Source organism: Parasteatoda tepidariorum, chromosome 8, assembly GCF_982258835.1.
Source record: "Parasteatoda tepidariorum strain Cologne lab strain chromosome 8, Ptep-v5.0, whole genome shotgun sequence".
In the NCBI taxonomy this organism is placed as follows: Eukaryota; Metazoa; Arthropoda; class Arachnida; order Araneae; family Theridiidae; genus Parasteatoda; species Parasteatoda tepidariorum.
The window spans coordinates 21,611,603-21,633,784 of record NC_141762.1 but is presented as its reverse complement, the minus strand read 5'-3'; the positions used below and the strand labels follow the sequence as shown (position 1 = coordinate 21,633,784).

Below are 22,182 nucleotides of genomic sequence, written 5' to 3'. Positions count from 1 at the left end.
AGATCCAAATGAGGTATATTTTTCCTTGCGTGATGAACATTTAATGTTCTAACATTTAATCTTCAACACATGTTGAAAAATAAACTTTATTTGGAATTGCATATCAGAGCTATATAAAGTGTAAAATTCTAACTCTTTAAACAGCTTTGATATGCTTAAACGAAAATAGCTATTTGGGTCCCTTCGTCTTATTAGACTCCACTTTCTAAAAATAATTCTTCTAAACAGTCTTTGGTAGGATAATTTATTCGTCAAATTAATTGGGTTTTTTTCAAATGCATTCTAAATTTCTTTTAAATTACTTCGAAGATAAAAACCAATTTTAAATCCAAATAAGGCATATTTTCCCTTGTGCGTGTTGAGCATTAAATGTTCTAACATTTAAAGTTCAATACACAAGGAAAAAATATACCTTATTTGGTAATGTATACCTAAACTGTTTAAAGAGTCAAGTCGAAACTTTTTAAACAGTTTTGATATGCATAAACAAAAATAGCTATTAAGGTCCCCACGTCTTATTAGACATCACTATCTAAAAATAATTCTTCTAAACTGTCTTTGGTCAGAAAATTTATTTGTAAAATTAACTGTTTCAGGTGCATTCATGCTGTATGTCATAGCGCTTAAAGCAGATAGTCGTGGGCGCAAATCCCAGCCCCTTAGAAAAGAAAGTCTGTGATAGGTTGAAAGAATGCGCACCACCGCCCTAGTTCTGAAAATGCAAGGGCTTTTAAAACGCGGGGGCTGTTGAATAATTCCTCTTGGAATGAGTGCTTGTCCCAGCACACCTCGCTGTCAAACACCTCACAGGTATGCATTCATTTCATTCTATTCTGTGTTTTTTTTAATACTGATACTGTTCATAAATAAGTGCATTTAATTTTTAAAGCATTTCCTTTTATTTAAAAAAAATATTTAAAAAAGGAATAAAAAGTATTTGTTTAAAAGACAATATGGATAGCGGATCAAAATTATTTGTTTCAAAAATATTGTAATATCGGGAAAAAACTATTTCTTTAAAAATTAATTTTATCGGCATAATTCATTTGTTTTAAGAACTATTTAGATAGGAGATAAAAATTACTTGTTTGAAAAAGCTATTTAGAACGTGGAGGATAATTATTTGTTTTAAAAAATAAATTTAGATAGCGGCTAAAAATTGCTTGCCCAAAAACACTATGTACAATAACGAGTAAAAACTATTTGTTAAAGAAACTATTCAGATAACGAAAAAAAAATTATCTACTCAATAAAACTACTTAGAAAACAAAAAAAATTACCTATTTTACTGAACTATTCAGATAGCGGATAAAAATTACTTGTTTAAAAAAGCTATCTGAAAAGTGGAGGACAATTATTTGTTTAAAAAAATCCACTTAGATAGCGTCTAAAAATCGTTTGCTCGAAAATACTGTGTACAATAACGAGTAAAAACTATTTGTTAAAGAAACTATTCAGATAACGAAATAAAATTGTCTACTCAATAAAACTACTTAGAAAACAAAACAAAAATTGCCTATTTTACTGAACTATTTAGATAGCGGATAAAAATTTTTCTTAGGAAACTATTAGGTAGATGATAAAAATTATTTACTTAAAAAGCCATTTAAGTATATTAAGAGAAAGCTATTTGTTTAAAGAATACTATTTAAATGGTGGATAGAAATTAATAACTGTATCATAATAAGCATGAAATTTCTTTACTGAGTAATAAATGTCTTTAAAAATCAATTTTTAACAGATTTTTAAATACACTGATTATTATTAGTTTCTAATCAGTTTATTTTACTTTAATCAGTGTTTAAAGATTGATTGTTATTATTTCAAAAAAGTTTATTGGACAAATATGCAATTCATTTTACAATACTGTGCAGCAGTTAAGGCTGTTTTCTCAAATCAGAGTTCTTCATACTTGCAATTCAATGATTACTACAATTTTCATTCACTTTATTTTAACTTTAAACAGATGTAGCAGAAAAAAAATAGCTTAGAAAAGTGTTGAGTCCGTTTCGTTTCAATCAAAAGAACTTTTTGTAGCGTTTACAGATTTTTATTCGGAAATTAAATGTTACTACCAAAATGTTAAGCTATTTTTTGATTTACATCATTTCATAAAGAAAAGTATTTTTGTTTTTAAAAAAAATTGGCATGTATCCTAAAATAATAAATATTCATCTAAAAAAATATTTCTTTTAAAAGTTCTTCAACAAAATCGTAATCTGTCAAAATAATTAAATCTTATCAAAATCTTATTTTAATCAAATCAAGAGTGCAAAATGAAATGTTTATCGAAGATTTTAAGCGAAATAAGGCAAAATATATAATCTAACAAAATTTATCTTGATAATTACTTCATGGTAATATAATAATAAACAATATTTTCAAAATATTCAGAAAGGCGGAATTGATAAAAATTAAAAAAATAAAAGCAAAGCCCCACAAATTTGTAAAAAGTTTGCGCGTATGTGCAAAATGCTTCTGTATATTTTCAGCTTTTTAGTGAAAATTGTGGAAACTTATATACTAATTTAGAATTATGAGTCACCATTTGAAAAAATGTCACCCCATTTTCCAAAGTCCTTCACTTTTTGAAACTTTTTTTTAAACATAAAATATTCAGAAAACTGGTTAGTTTATTCGTACGTTAAAGAAAGTTCTTTTGAATCCCGTAAATTACGGGTCTGGCTCGGTAGGACATTTCGCCCATGTCCGAGAGATAGTCCCATGTTCGATCCCCGCTTCCGAAGACTCCCCATGAGCAAAATGTTGAGTAGTGCAAGCTAAATATGCCAGGGCCACAAAGTCCTCGAAGTTCCCTTAACAAATCAATACTTCTGGTGGTACTGGATCGAAGATTGATCATGCTCTGGTTCAGATCAAGATGGTGTGTGAATATGTCCTCCTTGCAAAACGGAATGTGATGTATGTGTGTTGTTTCCGGATCATTCTCAGGGATGTTTCCCAGACAGTCGCCAATAACCCATTGTGCAGCTCTTGTACGACGCAAATAAATGCACCTACGTACCCGTAAATTTCGATAAATAACTCAAATTTAGCAAAACTACCTTTTAAGTTTTTGTCCGTAATTTTACCATGACAATATCTTACGCTGCTGAATAGTTACGTAAACATATTTTAAAGATACCATTTAATATTTCTTTTAATAAATGAATTATGTCTTTTATAATAACATTTAAAAAAGAAATGAGAATAGTAAATTAATATTTGCGTTGTTTTTTATGCTGAAAACGTGACTCCTGCTGCAAATATGATTCATTTAGGGGTTTAATAATAGTTCGAATGGGTGTTACAGCTCACTTTGCGAAGTTGTCTTTCAAGCACACATTGACGAACTGTGAGAAGAGCACGAAGTGATAATATCTAAACTTCTTGAAATCGACTACTACATGTTATAAAACAAGATGTTTTTAAATAAGTTCCTAAAACAAGGCGACAATGTGGAATATATTTAGTGATAGCATAAGATTGTGTCCAATCTTAATTGTATTACAAATAAACTGGAAATAAAACAATCCCTGATTGCTGCCCCACCAAACCCCGGAACTGCTTTCTTAATTCCAGTCGAATTACTCCATTAGATTATTCTGTATTTTAGCCTACCCTTGTATGCATGCTAATACGCTTTTTAAAACGAAATTCTAAAAATATGAATCGTAAGCAGTCAGTGAAATTTTTGATTTCTATATATTTTGGAAGATATTTCATCTCAAGCCGTAATACATGTAGTTCTTATTACCATAGTTAAGCCAAAGAACATACATAGGGGAAGAAGTCAATTTTGTTAAATTTGTGAAGTGCGACTTTTTTGAAATTTAATTTATCACGAACTCTTCAACCAATTTCACTCAAATTTTGAAAAAATTATATTCTTAAAAATGATGCAAAAAATTGTATACCTTACAATTCAATTTTTTTTCAATTAATATTAAATAAAACAATAAAAAAATGATAAACTTTTATTAAACGTAATTTTTTTCATAGAATTATCTTTGGATATATGAGTTTTATGAATTGTGAGAAAAAAATTTTAAAAATCACAATGAATAAATTTCGCACAAAAAATTTTCAAATCGCTTAGAAATTTTTGGAATATGACGAAATAGGCCAAAAGTAAAGTTAACATTAACGGGTCCAAATTTTAGACAGCTCTCCTGATCAAACTATAGGAACCATATTTCCCAGATTGTAACTACCTTTTATATTTTGGGGGTCAGAAATCCGAAAAAAGGTACGTTTGTTCAGAAAAAGTACGTTTTTGTGTCTCTTTTCATAATTTAAAATATAGTCTGCACATATTAAATAGCATATTTAAGGTCCCCCTTCTGAATCATTAAGAATGAGTGAGAATGAAAACGTGAAGATCCGATCATTAGATCAAAAGTAATTCAGGGTGGTCCATTTTTTATTTTGCGTACTAACAACCTAAGAACCCTGCTGATTTGGACCTCTGTGGTTCTGGACAGCCTAAAGACTTTGACGTCAGGAATGGTGGAAAATGAGCAGAATTCCAAATTGCCAAGTCTTTTAGACAATGCCCCAGGATAATTTCACTTCAAATGTCCAAAAGATAGAGTTGGTTAAAAGGAATTTGAAGAGCAGAGACCAAATTTCGGACTACAGAGTAAAAAGCTCTCCAACTTCGGAATACTTTGAAATCATTGGTTGGTATTCTACCATTGTATATTCGCCCCCCATTGCTGCTAAATTTAAGTGAAAATGATATTAAATCATTAATTCTGACACTACGCGCATTGGAGAAGCACCAAGTCTACCCTGTAACTACCAGGCTAAGGAAAGGTGAATCTAATTAGTGACAACGGATTATATTAAAGTCTGCAGACATGAAACAAGCTATCAACACTTCCAAGCAACATTGAAATCAAGATCAATTACACCTCATTTTTCCAAAGAAAAAGAAAAGAATTAAACTTTAGATGTGTAGTTAAAAGGATGCCATACCACAAAGAGAAATATTTCATCGCTGATTCTGTTTCACCTCCATAACTAATTTAAAATTCAAAGTATGAAAAAAGTGAGTTCAGGCACACCTAGAGTTGGCTATAAAGTTTCAATTGCTGAAAAAAATTTCATAATATCAAAAGTAAAACAAAGTATTAGAGGATAACTTGGGATTACGTATTAGGAAGTTCTTTTCCAATAATTTGCTCGCATTCTGATAGTTTTAAATTTTTTTTTCAGCTATTAAAACTTCATAGGTTTGCCAACATACTTCTAGGTTTGCCTGAACTCGCTTTACTATACCTTAAATTTTAAATTAGTTGCGGAAATAAAGTAGAATTTGGGATGAAAAGCTTCTGTCATTTTACGGCGTCCTCTTAACTCTCTTCAAAATATCAAAATGCAAGCAAATTATTGGAAGAGAGCTTCCCATTGCATAATCCTAAGTTATCCTCTCATAATTTGCTTTCATTTTGATATTTAGAATATTTCTTTTCAGTATTTAAAACTTCATCTCCTGTTGAAAGTCTTTGCAAATAGTAATAGTTTGTAACTCTATTGAAAATATTTGTAAATATAATGAATATACCACACGCAAAAAATGGATGGTTGGTTTTGCCATAACTCTTTAAAATAATTTTAAAAAATCAAAACCTTTTACGCGTAACTATAAAACACGTTTTATAGAAAACAATTTCGCACGAAAAACAATTTGAATTAATATTTATAATTTGTCAATGATGTATATTAAGATGCTCGAAAAAACAATTTGCAACTGTACACAAACTTTTTCAGAACTATGTAAGTTTCAACTGATAAAATTTAAATTTCGGGTAAAATTTTTTGAAAAGTTTTAATGTTTTTCTATCATTTAAATTAATATTTGCCTTTAAAAGTTTATTATTCAAAAACTATTCACCTGATTTCGCTTAATTTTTTTTTTTTGTCATTTAATGTTATATAGCTTACAATCAGTTAAAAACTTAATTAGTTTGGAGAAAAAAAAATTACCATATAAATAATAAAATATAATAAATAATTCTGAGGAGTTGTTTTTAGCATAGAATCATATTTCGAAAATTCAGTTCTATTATTGTACGCAAAATATTTTGGATTCAGTCAAATATTTCCAGTCAAATATTTCCAGACCATAATTTTTACAAAAATATTTATTAAATTAAAGAGATTTTACAATAAATATTACTGTAAAAACTATGGGATATCAGATTTTATGTTACGGAAAAATTTGCAATTAAAATGAATTTAACGGTAAAAAGTACTGGACCCTAAGTGCGGGTACTTTTTACCACGTAATTTGATCCGCGATTACTTACAGTTAAGAGACAGCCGGAATGTCGTAATTTATTTAGTTTATCATTACCGAGGTTATTCAGAGCAAAGGGGGAATTAAAATCATTAAAACCTGTTTGTTTCCGATATTAAACTAAAAAGTGTTTTATTTTCATTTGAAAGACACAATGGTAATTCAAGGAGTTGCCAACTTTTGATTGCATTTACCTCTATTAAATATTAATTTCCGAAATTCTTTGTAAGTTCTATGATTTGATTCTAAGAATATATATTTAAGGCAGAGATAATGCAGAAAGTATTTGTTTCACTTAAACATCATAAAAAGTATCTGTTTCAAAAGTATTTGTTTCACCAAAATAACCGAATGTAAAGGTATCATTAAAATATAAAAATAAATCAATTTTTTTTACTGTTTCACCCACTGAAAAATATCATTACAAATACTTTATTTCAAAGGGAATTTGATTGAAATTTTTAGAAGAAATATACTTGTACTTGCCAACATATTTTTACCCTAAGCCTTATCATCAAGTACCCTTTTGAATCCTTTTCTTCTAAATTGAACCCTAAACAATAAACTGTGTGCATTTTAAAAATTCAAACCTTTTCCTACAAACGGAATCCCTGCTGTGAGAATAATCATAAAACCGAAAGAATAAAAAAAATCATTCGCATTTTTCTTTTGGAAAAAATCATATCCATTTGTAGCTCATCGAAATATATTATAAAATCCCTAGAATAAAAATTTAAAATGTATACAACTCTAAAGTATTTCTGTGCAATTTTAAACAATTATCTAACTTTCGAATGCCACTTCATCAAGCGCTTATAATCTTTTGTTGCAATTTTATTGTCTGTTTGAATGAATATAATGCAATATATAAATTACCTGTCTTAGAAAACTAACATATGTTACCTGAGTTAAATTACTTTGACATCGAGTATTATTATTTTAAGTCAGATAATAACTATTTTTAAGCATACATATGTTAAGCGAACTTAATCTCATACACACTTTTCTCACACTTAAGAGTTTGAGTATCATTTTTTATGATTATTCGACTATTTTGGTTTAATTTAGTAAAATAACTATTAAATAAATTGTTATTTCACTAATTTTACGGAGAAATTCTAACAGTGTTATTTGTTAATGTCTATCTTGTTTGTTCATCAATTTTTTTCGTTTTTTCTTGTTTCTTTTGAGAAGTATTGAGCTGTCTGGTTTGTATGAATTGATTTTCCAAAACAAATGCAGTAATAATATTTTAACTAACTCTCATGAAAAAAAAATTTCATAACATAATCAATAACTATTAATATAATTTAAAATTATTGTTTCCTAATTTCATGTATTCCAGTTAGTTATAATTTATTTCCTTTTAGTTCTTAAATCAACGAAATGGAATGTAAGAAATTATCACTATGCAAAAATATTATTTTATATATAATATGAATGCATGAAATATATGGAGTTATCATTATACTAAGAAAATATGAATACATAAAATTGTCATTATACAAAAATAATATTTCATTTACAATATATTAAATTTTCCGACAAATACGATGCCAGATTTTTAAGGATTTAATTTCTAAAAAGATCATAATCACCTTTCACACCTTCCATGTCGAGAAATTAAAAAAAGTTGTGTAATTAATGAATTGAATTAAAATAAAGCAATTAGCTGTAAAAGATCAAGTATAAATGAAAAATATTAGAATAAAAACGTGTTACAATAAAATACGTTACTATACAAAAATAATTGAAGAATCATTGAATATTTGAAGAATAATTTTCAGTTACAGTAACCAATTTCACATTTGTATTCTTTGCATTGTTAGTTAAAGCAGCCAAAACATACACAATAGTTTTTATTAAAAAAAAAATTTCTGAATCATCATTCAAATTTTGTTATAAAAACGCCTTCTTACACATTCGAAGTCATTATTTTTTTTTCATTTTAATCTTATTCAGATAAATTAACATTCTATTATTGAGGTAATTCAAATCTATTTGAAATCATTTTGCATTTATAAAATGACGCATTTTCCCTAAAATCGACAAAATTAAAAACAATCGAAGAAGACAGGATCGATTTTCAAATAAAATCAGCAAACAAAAATGACTGTTTGTTCTTAATCAAATGTACATTCTTTGTCCAAAAAAGCGCTAAAAGTCAAACCTCGAAACTATAAAAAGTGCAGTTTTTTTTTAAAAAAAATATTCTGCTTAGATTCATTTTATGAAACAGATATGTGAAGCACTCCTCAATATGTCACCTTTTGTTCAAATTCTCAAAGGTCGCTGTAAAAAGGATAACAAAATCGCAAAACTTCATCCACTTTGGACTACTTTTGTCTGTTTAGCAAATAAGAATTGATCAAAGAAGCCATTCAACTGGATTTTTTTTCTTTTGTTGAACAAAGTGTACAGCTAAATAAAAGGCAAGTAATTTGCATATTCTTCCTAACACCCCTACAAAAATTCTTGTAGAGATTTAGAGTACATAGCAATCTTCCTATCAAAAGCCTACCAATAGAAAGTTCAGTAAAACCTAGTATGACATTTAGCTTTATCTTATAAAAAACATTACTTCGGCTGCTCTAATTTATTAAGTTTATCGTTCGAAATAAACTAGCAATCTATTTTAAAGTTCACAGAAATCAAGGAAAACATTCCATCGAATTTTTTTTTTAAAAAAAGTGTAAGTAGTTATTTGACTATAAATTGATACTATTTAAATTGCTTTATATATTAGATCTTACTGCCTTATTTTTTTTTACATACATTTATTTATAAAATTTATCAAAGCATTTCCCTCATAAACAAATATAACTGAGTTAAAATTACAAAACAATTTCAGCAACAAAATGCTGAAACTGTAATCGAAAATAATTGTGTAAAGATTAAACTCTGTTCATTTTTAAAATATTCAAAAAAATTCCATTCCATCCAGTATTTATAGGAACGTTATCTAAAAATAAATAAATTAAATAAGGCTTGCATTTTAGAGTACGTCTTTAGTCAAAACATACCTTAAAATACCTTATTTTAATCAGTAACAAAAGTTTAAAATAATAAACCGAGAGCGTTTCTGTACATCCATAATCTATGAAATCGTTTATTCGAAAAAATAATAATAATAATCAAAAAATGAATAAAATACAGCTGCAAATTATGTACTACAAATTATGATGTACAGCGAATTTTTCGAGTAAGCTTTTAGTAAAAACATGCATATAATTAATTCATTTTACCAAAAAAATTAGAAAGTAAAGCTGAGAACGACTTAGTTAAGCGATTAGAATATATCCCTCATAAAATCTTTTGCTTTTTGCCTCACATTTTACTGTATTATTTTTTTAGGAAATAACTAAAACTAAACTAAATTAAAAGATATTAAATCTCTCTTTAATTTTGTTACTTCATTTTAAAATTAATAAAACTATGAATTTACTAAATTTGAAAGACCGATTTCACGACATTTCTTATATAAAATTAGAATGCTGACTTTTTATATTAAAAAAAAATACTAAGTTTACATAAAAATATTTGACTTTCAGATTATAACAGTTATTAACCAGCTAGCTTACCTGCAAAATGAAACTTGGATTATTTTCTATTGCTTGCTACAGTTTAATTAAAAAAAAATTTAAAAATAAACTTTTATTTTAACAGTTGATAGTAGAGTTTGTTAATCGCAAATGGGAAATTTGTTGTCTAACGAATCCTAAACTAAATAAACTTCGAATCTAATGTCTTGAATCAAATTATCCTCCTTTTTCAGAGAAAAGGAATAATCCCGCAAATTTTAATTCCAATGTTGCATGGTCTTTTGCTTTTTTCGGATATATTAAAATTGCATTACCTTTGAATTATAAAATAAAAAGTTCTTAATGTATTTCATAAAAAAAGACTAAATGTTCCCAATTTATTTTAAGTGTATTCTTAATTTTACTTCATTTTTAACAAATTATTTAAAAACAAAATTCTTTTTTTTTTCTTCAAATTTTATGTATGATTTATTTTCTGATACACGAAGTATATTGTTGACCCTTTCGCAGTGATGTTAAAGTATAGGAAAACCCCACTCTAATGTTGATAAATGATTCAAAAATATGTTAAATTGGCTTTCAAAATTATTTAAATTACTAAATATGACAATTTATAGCCCAAAATAAACTACGTATATCACCTCTTATTAAAATGCAAAACGAAATTTCAAATTAAAAATTGAAAAAAGATTATACAATTACTTAATTTGAGGGGGGGAAAAAATTTCTTCGATAATTTGAGTTTTATGAAATATTCTTTTATACAAAATGCTTCATCATACAGTTTGGGTTGGCGAAATTATTTCGTTGTAGAGATTTATGAAGAGTACAAAATTTTAAAACTTATTTTGACAAATGTATTATTTTTTATTAGGAAATGTAAAACTCTTAATTTAAATAATAATTTGGTTTCTATTAAATTTAGAAGAGAATTACTTAATTCTCTTGAGAATTCTTCTTCTTCGGCATTACAGCTTATAGCAGGCCAGGGCCGTTCTAATTACCTTCCGCCATCGCTGTCTATCTGGAACTAATGTTCTAAGATTTCTGTTCTAACGCCTAACACGCCAAGGACTTTTTCCACTCAGTCCAACTATGGTCCAACAGCTGGGTGACCCCTTTTCCTGGTTCAGGAGGGTTTACCAAAAATCTATTTTCTTGCAGAATTGGGGTCTTTTAATATTTGAAAATGTGAAAGCATTTTATACGATAGGTTTTAATGGACGATGTTGAGCTCTTTAAATTTGTTGTAGGGCTTAGTGTTGTAAATTATTTACCATGTGTTACGAGGATTGTTTTTTAAGTAAGGGTCGTTTGAAAATAAAAACCAAACGAAATAAAATTTTCAAGAAGCCAATTTATTTTCAGATTCTACGTACGCTTCTCTTTCTTTCAGTACAGTTTCCAAGTTTGTTTAAACACTTATCATACGTTGCAACTAGATTTAAAATATCCTCTCCATACAAACTTGACGCCAGCTCCGTAAGCCAAGAGGTCACGGCCGTTTTCCCGTCTTCGTCATCATTGTAGTGATTGTCTCCAAAATGATGTTTAAAATATCGGAAAATATGTAAATTACTAAGTGCAAGGTCTGGACTGCAGGGAAGGTTGGTCCAAAACTTCCCAACCAAAAGAATCTAATAAAGCTGGAATCTGAACTGTGGAAAGAGTCATTGTCATAGAGTAGCAAAATTCCCTGTCAGCATGACGGGGTAATGCTACTTCACAAATCGCAACTCCCTGGCAGTAAATGTAGTATGCAGCAGACAGGTTTTTTGCCGACTAAAAACTCATCACTGGTCGTATCTCGTGCGCGGCGGGAGATTAGTTAAATTTGCAACTGACTACAGTTGTTCCCAAGGAATGCCGGGAAACGAAACAAGCACTCGCTTCGATACACGCGTTATCTATTATAGTGTAAACAACAAAACAGACCTGACTTAAAAAACAACAGTCGTATCTTTATTCACAGGGCCATAAATTTTCCTCAATTTTTTTTCGAAGATCAACAGTTTATCATCAGCTGCCTTAATAAATGTCCAACACTTACAGCAGGGCTCGAAAAAACTCAGAAATTTTACCCGTCCCCGAGGACGGCTTGTCCAACAATGCACCCGTCCTCCGTTGAAACTAACCCGTCGCTTTTAAATAAATAAAAATATAATTTTCTGCTATTTATAACAAACATTTATATAAATTGTACAATGAATTAGTCGTTACTAGGATTACATTATACAGTAATAAAAGAAATACTAGGTTACTGATAGTAACCTAGTATTTCTTTTATGAAATAATTTAAATGACAAGGGTCAAGTTATCTGGAATGTCAAGTCATCCGAGTGTACTACGTTTTTTAAATGAACCGAATATGACGTTTGCCAGTTCCACAATCAAGCCAATGATTTACAGAGGTTTCTGAACAGAAATCTGAAAGAGGTTTTCCATTTAGGTAGATGTTCATAAATGCTTTTAAAGCTTCTTGTTTAAGACAAGTACGTATTGTGTTTTTTTGTAAGTTAATTGCTGCAAAGCCCCTTTCAACCGCTGCAGTTCTCCCAGACAGAGAAAACATCAATATATGCGCAGTATGTTGCTGTATTGTGGGTCATTTTGCTGCCTTGTAACTTACAAGACTCTTGTAAGATAACAAAAATTGAAAATGTATCACGAACATTAACGGGAAAATGGCCGTCCGCGCGGACGTCGGATTCGAGAAATTCGTTGTCCGCGGAGAATGTTTGACCGTCGAGGACGGGCGGGCGGGCTGTTTTTCGAGCCCTGACTTACAGCCATACAAAATTGGTGGTCAAATTATGAATTTTTTTTAACATCATTCTTTGCTGCTCGTTTTAGGAGTTTCAATGTTAGTACGCATTTCTTTTTAAGTTCCTGAAAACTTCTGATTGCTATCATACACTGGTTATCATAAATTAAGGAAAATTCACAAAAATCGCGATAACTCAAGAAATTACACATGGAATTTTATGAAACTTACCCACAATATACAACACATAGTAAGGTATTAAACAACATAAAAAGAAATTATCAGACATTAATAGTAGTATAGAAATTAGCACATGTATAAAATAAACAAATTGGAAGTATCGGTTTGCAATAGAAAAAGTACCTTTAATATGGAATATGATTGCCTCTAGAAGCAATACAGCACAAACAGCGATGTGTGATGCTTTCAATTATGCGGTCTATCAGTTCAATAGGAAGTGAGAGCCATTGCTCTTGTAAAGCAGTTGCAAGCGTGGCAAGGGTCTGAGGGGGCGGATTGATGGCAGATACACGCCTCCCTAGAGCATCCCAAACGTGCTCGATAGGATTCAAGTCCGGGGATCGAGCTGGCCACTCCATGCGAGTAATTGTTTCCTGTTGAAGATAATCATCAACAATGCGAGCTCTGTGTGGTCTTGCATTATCGTCCTGTAACAGGAAGCAATCACCAATTGCCCCGGCATATGGGCGCACATAAGCATCAAGGATGTTGTCTCGATAAACCTGAGCATTCACGGTTCCCCTTGGAAAGACATGGAGGTATGTGCGCCCTCCTAAGGATATGCCTCCCCAAACACAGACACTGCCTCTTCCGTATGCATCTCTTTCACGGATGTTTGATGGATGATAACGGGTCCCAGGTTCTCTCCATATCAAATAACGTCTACTGTCACTTTCTAGACTAAACCTGGACTCATCCGTAAAGAGAACAGGCCTCCATTGATCTGACGTCCAGTGGACATGTTGTCGGGCCCACTGCAAACGGTCTCTCCTATGGCGTGATGTGAGCGGCACGCAAATGGCTGGTCGTCTCGCATACAGACCACCTTCGTGGAGCCTTCTGCGCACAGTTGACGTTGACACCAACCTTCCGGTGGCTGCAGCAAGAGAGGATCTAAGATGTGTCGGAGTAGCGGTTCTATTCCTGCGTGCACTTAATGTCAAATATCGGTCATCGGCACTGGTCGTAACAGTTGGCCGTCCTTGACTGAACCTCCTAGATGCCGAATCTGTGGTTTGAAATTGCCTCCAAAGTCTATGAACCACAGATGGACTCACATTTAGCCATCTGGCCACTTCTGATTGACTCTGCCCTGCCTCTAGTCTCCCGATGGCTCTCCATCGTAGTTCTTCAGGCAAATGATGCCTAGAGGTCATTATTACGAATTGGCTATCTCAGATTTTCAATGTCGCAATCACAGTAAAATTTGTGTGCTTTCTCTCAAACTTGGACTTTTATGCTCCAGGCAGATGACGTAAGCCGAGTGCAGCGCCACTAATTTGCATATTGCAATTTTACTCAGCTACTCTTAGTGGACAACATATGCAAATTTTGCACGGTTTGGCTTACTTTTGAAAGAGTTATCGCTATTTTTGTGATTTTTCCTTAATTTATGATAACCAGTGTAGTACGATTATCAATTTTAATAATAATATTGACTCGAGAGAAAATGAACGTAGAAATGTTGAAATGTTTTGTCAAAGGAAATCCATTAGAAAAAGTGGAAAAGTTCAATTTTTAAAAATAAATAAAAGACGCTAGAAATTCACGTTATATTTGTTATATTGCTTCTAATTTTCATTTAATATTTTTTTTTTCAGATAACATGGGCCAATCTTTAGTGTCATTGAGTAATAGTCTTCTAATATGTATATTGTGGTTATCTGTTGTTGCTGAAATAGACGTCGATCCTACATGGGAAAATGTTTTTAAATCCAGGTGAAAGCAATTAATATTTCGTATTTTAATACAAATATTTTATTTTTTTCATTATGGCTTGCTAATTTTTATACGCAGAAAAATATCATAGACAAATTTGTTTCATACATGAAAGTAATCCTTTTGCATTAATTTTTTTTTTACATATATTTCCAAAAAAAAGATACATAAGTAAATTAGCCTATTTGGTATTAAACCATAGAGCTGAAAAAGAGACTTGTAGGTAAAAAAAAAATAAGCAAAACATCTAATCCGATGATTTTATCATCATAAATTTTGCAATATCAATGATTTTCTTACCAAATGGTTGTGTCTCCAATGATTTTAATATCAATTTATTGAATAGTCAATGAGTTTGCTATTAATTGTTAGTATTACGAATGATTATATTATTAATTGATTGTATTGATTTTATTACCAGTCAACTGGAATTTATGAATTAAAACTGCAGTTTTTATTGAGTTTTGTTTCTCAGAATGACTATAATAAATGTTTCTTGATTTAAAAATGCAAAAACAGTATTCCATTCATTTATATTTCGTACAATCCGACTTTAGCGACCATCATGTTTGGTTTTCAAATTTTCGTACTGATCAAGAACTTCCTAACTTCTTCCAATGCTTCGCAATCGTAGGTGAATTGTTTTACCTCAGTTACTAATGGAGGTATACATTTAGTAGAAACCGGTTATCGTAAAGATATGTATGAAACATCTCCTTTATAACTTTTTTACTAACTTTTTTATTTTAGTTACACTGTTAGAAATTTTTCGGAAAAAATGGTTAAATAAATATTTATTTAATTGTTATGTTACCATATTCAACCAAAACACCGACCGGACTGAGAAACGGTCAGGGAGCTGACCTCACATCAGAAAGGTCCTGGGTTTGAATTCCGGACAAAGCATGAATGTTCGTTCATTCTCTGTACTATCTATCCTTACTATGGGAGCAACGTTGGCCTGTCTTATATGGTGCCCCTAAGAGAGTGGCCAACAAATCTGCCCTACTGATACCTAAATGACGAGTGTCAACAGGACGAGCAGTGGAAAAAAATATTCAACAAAAACAGTCAAACAACCATAAAAAAAAAGAGTATTCAAATTGTCAACAGTGGAAAAAACCGTTTATTGACGGTTTTCATCTAATATAGTTAAACAATAAAATTTTATCCGCACCAATTAGTCCCACAACGAAACAAAATCGAGCGCAGAATCTTCGAAAGCTGGAAGCTAAGCCATGTAATAAATATTACAAATTAATATTTTTATTTTTCCTCCCTAGCTGCCTCACACAGTGGCGGATATCGTATAATTTTATAGTCATAAGTATGTGACGAAATCTTATAAAGCGGTTTAGTTCCTTACGGCTAATCTATCAATCTCATGACCGGCTGAACTGGGATTCTAATTCCAGCGCTAACACCGCTCTATTTATTCTATTCTTTGAACATGTGAAGAGTTTCCAGTGTCCAGCATTCCTCAATTGTGACACTGGACAATATTGGAAAACGGAATTCTCATTCACTCATAGATGGCAGCACAATAGAGCAGTTTAACGCAAAAACTTTGATTTTTCATTTCCAACGATAGATGGCACCAGCAGATAAACTAATTAGGCCACAATGTACAGTTCACCTAAGAAAAAACTCAACCACAACATAAACTTCAATGTCCATTGATAACATTTAACTCCAATATTCAGTTTAATTTCTTTCCTTTTTTTTGCTGCCGTTATTTTTACTGTAATTTTAGAATGAAAATTTGAACAGTGCGGAACTATTCGTTAATTTTACTGGATCTGTGAGCTAATTATATTGAATGTTTAATAACTATCAAAGGCTAATAACTATCAAATAATTAAATTAGAACTGTAAGCTAGGAAGAATTGCAGAAATTGATCATTACTATAAACCATCGAACCTGTTACGATATTTTCTTTTTTGAAACAAATTAAAAACGAAAATATCTGCATTTAAATTCCAACAGTGTTCTCGATATTTGTTGACCTGATTTTCCCATTTCTAAACAATGAAAATAAAAAAAAAGTTTTATTTAAACTCTAACAATGTTTTCAAGATTCATTAGTTTGATTTTTAACAGAGATTTTAAAAAAAATCTACTTTTTGAAAACCTTGTTCACTCTATTCCTTATCCTGATATTTTAATTTCTCAACAATTCGAAACAAAAGCATCCTCAGTTAAACAAGTATGTTCTTTTGAAATGAAATATGCATTTGAAATATGCATGGAACATGCAAATAATTCTTTGTGTATGAAATTTATGCATTCCTTGCACTTGACCTCTGCTTCTTTAAATTCCGAACATACTATAAACAACAGAGCATTTAAGCAATGGATTTAGTATTCATCGTCCTGTTATTTTCATTTTTCAAACAATTAGAAACAAAAGCATCTGCAGATAACCAGCTATGTTCTTTTGAAATGAAATTTGTGTATGAAATACGTAAGAGACATGTAAAGAATTTCTTTTGTAGGAAATTTCTGCATTCCGTGCACCTAACCTCTGCTTCTTTAAATTCCAAACTTACTATAAACAACAGAACCAAATTCATTTAAACTTCAGCAATGGGTTTAGCATTCATCGTCCTGTTATTTTCATTGTTCAAACAATTAGAAACAAAAGCATCCGCAATTAAACAAATATGTTCTTTTTAAATGTTATATACATAGGAAATATGTATGAAACATGGTATGATATATATGAAATATGTATATAAAAAAATTTATGTATGAAATTTCTGCATTCCGCACACTTAACATTGGTTCTTTAAATTCCGAACTTCCTCCGTTAGCTTTCTGCTGACCGTGAATATAATTTTTCTACTGTTGATTTAGTTCTTGCTAAATTTATTATTAATCACTTCCTCTAATCCCTACTGTGAACTTGTTAGTGTGTCGCTTTTTTTCCCGTTTACTACAAAATTGTTAATAGTCTATCCCGTTTCGGTTTTAAAATAGTTTCAAACATGTATAAAAAAATTTCAATTTAAGTTCTTTAGAAGTCCTATCATAATTGAAAATTGCTGGGCATTTACCGCATATCTGGCCTGTGCGACTTTGGCATCGAACAAACAGGGGAGCTTTAGAACTTAGAGTAAAGAAACACGATAGATATATTAATTTATCGGAAAAATTTGAATAATCATCTATTGCTGGAATCTTGGGCATAAACTTAATATTGATAATGCCAAATATTCTTCCACCCCTGTCACATAGGGATGCCCTAGAATCTTGTTCCATCATATGAATATCGAGTCCCTTGTTAACGATATTACTATCTTTCCATTGCTCATTTTTTTCTGATTTGCCCCACTCAGATTTTCATTGTTTTATTTTTTTACTTTTATTTCTTCTTCACTCTTCGCAGGCTGCTTTACTTTGTATGTCTCAATCACGGCTCCCTCGGTTTCTCTAGTTTTTTCCATTTTTATTTATTTTTTATTCCTTTTTCCCTTAGTAACTTTACTTTTTCTGTTTCAAATCTCTTTTGCTTTCCTCATTCACTCCCGACAAGTCTTGAGAATGGGTGCCTATTTTTAAGCTCTCGAAACATGTCGATCATTACAACCTATTTGTTTTTGAAGTAAATGAAGTTTGTACATTATCAAGAATAACTATATTTTCAATGTGCATTACTCTGACATTTTCCCTTTTTTTAAAACAGAAATGATGAAGATTGGAAATCAGTGTGGCACACTGAGAGGCACAGAAGGTGCTATCATGATCTACTGGTGCACATGGACTGGGTTTGTCAGAAAGACATATACGCTGTCAAAAGAGATAAAAGAGACACTGGTAACTTTTATTTATATCCCATTTGATTGTTATCATAGCGGAACTCCCAAAACCTAGCTCATTTTAATTTCCAGACAGATAGTGAAATTCTTTATAAAGGTTTTGGCATTTATGAAAAATCATCCAGAATAATGTGCCTAATAAGAAATTTTACTAATCCTGCAACAACCAGGCTAACTCCTTTACTAAAGAGATTAGAAATTTCAGTGAAAACGGAAGTCAGAAAGAAAACACATATATTTTTTATTAAAAAAGAGCTTAACATTATTGACACCGTATATCAGACATGGCGAACCTATGGCATGCGTGCCACGAGGTGGCACGTGACATTCCGGTGGCAAGCAAAAAGTTCGTATTAAACTACTTTTGTTCATTAATATTAGGGCTCAAGGGATAGAGTGCTCACCTCCCAATGACGAGACCTGGGCTCGAATCCGATAGATTAGCAGGTTGATACGAATTCTGCTCCCAACCAGCACCGACCAAAGCGCTGATGAAAAATATCCTCAGTAATAGATAGGGAATGGGTTAGAGTTCTTTTGCCGTCAGGTTTATCGTGATAGGTTTTCGCGGTTTTCCCATCCTTGTGACGCGAATGCTGGTTAATTACATCAAAAAGTCCACCACGAATTCTAATTTTTCCCAATACTTGATCCAAGAGTTCCCTTGTCTTCTAGATTGGGTTCAAAATGACAAGGTTACGGAGTTAAACATTTTTCTGTCGTAAACTCAAAATTAGATATGCTGTTATAAAGTGATGACGGTTATAAAATAAAATTACATTCACTGAAGACAGCATTTTAAAAAACGAACGCAATATTAGCGGCTTCCGAAATGGCGGATTCCGAAACAAATACGATTTGGAGAGCCAATATTACATTTTCCAGGGTGGAAGGGTGACCAGTACTTAATTGAAACAAAAACTTCACAGCTATTAATAAAATAAGTGTACAGTAAAATATGTGTAAAAATAATAAATTTATAGAAAAAAGAATTTGCTTAAAAATTATCTAGGGGTCGCGAAAACAAATCAATTAAGTCGAGAAATTAAAAGTAACATAAATGTAACTGAAGAAGAAAAAAAACATGTTTTATTTTACTCCAGAAAAATGCATATATATTAGTGAAATTACAGTAAAGTTTTTATTGCATTGCTGATTGTATTTTGCTTTATTATATAATTAATGGGGTGGTTAAGTTTGTTTTACCATTACATGCGCGGTTCCACCTCAAAAATATTTTTTTTTCTAACAGTTGTTTTGAGCTGCTGGGGGTCACGGTGTATTCGATTCTGTTTTTTTTTTCTTTTTCTTTTTTTCATTTATTTATAAGGGGGTCTCTGAAAAAAACGGTTGAAATTGTTATAATTAACATTCTTAAAAAGTGTCCAGTAAAGATTTTCTAGAAAATTAGTCTGTAAGATTTTCTATTTAAAGAAAAGCTTCCATTAAAAAAAGCTTCTTTTGATAAATTTCTAACGCTACCAATGACAAATAATCCATTAAAAAAAGCTTCTTTTGTTAAATTTCTAACGCTACCAATGACAAACAGTCCATTGAAAAAAGCTTCTTTTGATAAATTTCTAACGCTACCAATGACAAACAATCCATTAAAATGAGCTTCTTTTTAATGCGACCAATGACAAACAATCCATTAAAAAAGCTTCTTTTGATTAATTTCTAACGCTACCAATAACAAACAATCCATTAAAAAAAGCTTCTTTTGATTAATTTCTAGCGCTACCAACGACAAACAATTCATTAAAAAAAGCTTCATTTCATACATTTCTTACGCTATCGATGACATACAATCAAATAAAAAAAATTCTTTAAAATGAATGTTGTAAAATTAAACTTTTAGAGTATTATCTATGAGTATGACTCATCTTGATCTAATATTAACGATTACTTGTAGTTAATGAGCAACTTTAACAGAGGAAATATCTTACGAAAATATTAATTATGGGAAAAACAGAATGTATATATAGATTGCATGACAATTAAAAAAAGAAACTAAATGTGTTAATACAAACATCTAAAAATGTTTCAAAAATAGAGCTTGCGTGTTCTATTTAACAAAACAACAAATTAATTTTAAAAAAATAATAGCAAGAATGAAAACTTAAATCAGCATTTTCCCATTTAACACTGAACACATGTTTAACACGCTAAACTTTCAAGTTTTAAAAAGACTGAAAACTACTTAATGATTTAATACTTCGCGAGAAGACCTTTGTGACCCATTTTAGGAGAACATACACACCAAACTTTGGTTGTAACTCTTTTAAGTAGAAAACCCTTCCTTTTTTTTTAAGGCTTTAAACATAGTTAAAACCCACCAAAGCGTTAATAATAATTCCCCAATGCATCCTTCAATGTTATGACAAATCTTATTTAATTTAGAGCCCTTCATAGACGAGATGCAAGCACATCAATTCCTGGGGCGCCACCGGAAGCGATCAGGAGCGCACCACGCCCTTGTGAAGAGGGGCATCATCGATGAATGCTGCCACGGGAATGCCGGATGTTCGTGGGAAGAATATGCAGAGTACTGTCCGGCTAACTCCAGACTAAGAGCTTGATTAATACATTTGAACTGTAACAACATATGAATAAAAATAAACACGGAAAATATTTTTTCGTTGATTTATTAAGTATATATAACATGTTGCTTTCTCAATGAATAAAGATGGTTTGTAAATGTGGCTGTCTGTTTCTTATGTGAATTGCTTGTTTGCTTTACTATTAGAGAGGATCTGTATCTGATATTTTGTATTTAGTACTTCCTAAAAGTACATTATACTTTAATGAAATCGTGATGAAAGCAATGAAAATTAAATGAGATCATAATGAAATTAGCGAGTACATTCTGTATCAATTTATTTCCAGTTCAACTGTGTGACATTTTTATATGCCCGAGATATCCCGGATGGTATGGCGTTGGGGCCGTGTCTGAGAAATTATGAGTTCGATCTCCACCGGTTGAAAACTCCGCGTGTACAAAATGATGACTAGTGAATCTGTCGGGGCCACAAAGTCCTTAAAGTTCCCATCAATACCTACACAGGTATTGATGGGACAAATCAATAACAAATCAATACCTCTGTAGCAACTGGATCGGAGATTGATCATGCTCTGCTTCAGGTCAAAATTTCAATCTGTGGATAGTGTGTGAATGTGCTCTCCCTGTAAAACGGGCTGTGACGTATGTATGTTGTCTCCGGATAATCCTCAGGGATGTTTTTCAGACCGTCAGCAATAGTGCATTGTGCAGCTCTAGTGTGACTTTAATAAAAGCATCGTACCGTGATAGTTACATTCTTATTGAATCAGTAGATTTATAATAAATTTGTAATTTTACTAGCTGAATACCCGTATGGGGTAAAAAAGAAGAAAAAAAATCAATAAATCAGTACTGAACGAAATAATGCACAAAACTGAAAATTATGTACTAACACTGTTTATATAGCTGAACTGATTCTCTTTTTTTAAAGTTATTATTACTTGTTGCACTTCAAGTGGATTTACGTTACTAGAAAAAGCAAAACACGTTTTTAGAGGTTCATCCCATCAAACTAAAGATGAATTGTGATCATTTGGTATAATACTGCTGCTTTATGCCAATTCATGATATAATAGTCAGTACTTATCCTCTTAGTAGTAGTACTTATCTTTTTAGAGGGGCCGTAAGAACCTATTTCTTTGGCATCTGCATCACACCTATACAGTAATATTTAATTATACAGTAAATTAATTTAATTATACAGTAGCAGTAAATATTTAGCAGATTTAATAGG

At 31.0% G+C, this 22,182-nt stretch overlaps 1 protein-coding gene across 2 annotated transcripts; it reads left to right on the top strand.

Moving 5' to 3' along the window:
• The first annotated feature begins 669 nt into the window (after positions 1 to 669).
• Ilp7 (Insulin-like peptide 7) lies at positions 670 to 21,086 on the top strand. Of its 2 annotated transcripts, none has more exons than XM_043056260.3 (4): positions 670 to 810; positions 14,452 to 14,569; positions 18,256 to 18,386; positions 20,789 to 21,086. In XM_043056260.3, the coding sequence occupies exons 2-4, from the start codon at positions 14,457 to 14,459 to the stop codon at positions 20,965 to 20,967; spliced, it is 423 nt and encodes a 140-aa protein (XP_042912194.1). In that variant the 5' UTR covers positions 670 to 810; positions 14,452 to 14,456; the 3' UTR covers positions 20,968 to 21,086. The 2 variants fall into 2 exon arrangements, with proteins under 2 accessions (XP_042912194.1, XP_087006098.1); XM_087149972.1 differs by lacking the exon at positions 670 to 810 and adding an exon at positions 12,687 to 12,709.
• Positions 21,087 to 22,182: the final 1,096 nt, after the last annotated feature.

Excerpts from the sequence above, each read along its gene's own strand:
- Ilp7 (XM_043056260.3), top strand. The coding sequence starts at position 14,457 with ATGGGCCAATCTTTAGTGTCATTGAGTAATAGTCTTCTAATATGTATA. Across the intron at positions 14,570-18,255 it reads GAAAATGTTTTTAAATCCAG|AAATGATGAAGATTGGAAAT; the intron begins GTGAAAGCAATT and ends TTTTTAAAACAG. Across the intron at positions 18,387-20,788 it reads AAGAGATAAAAGAGACACTG|AGCCCTTCATAGACGAGATG; the intron begins GTAACTTTTATT and ends TATTTAATTTAG.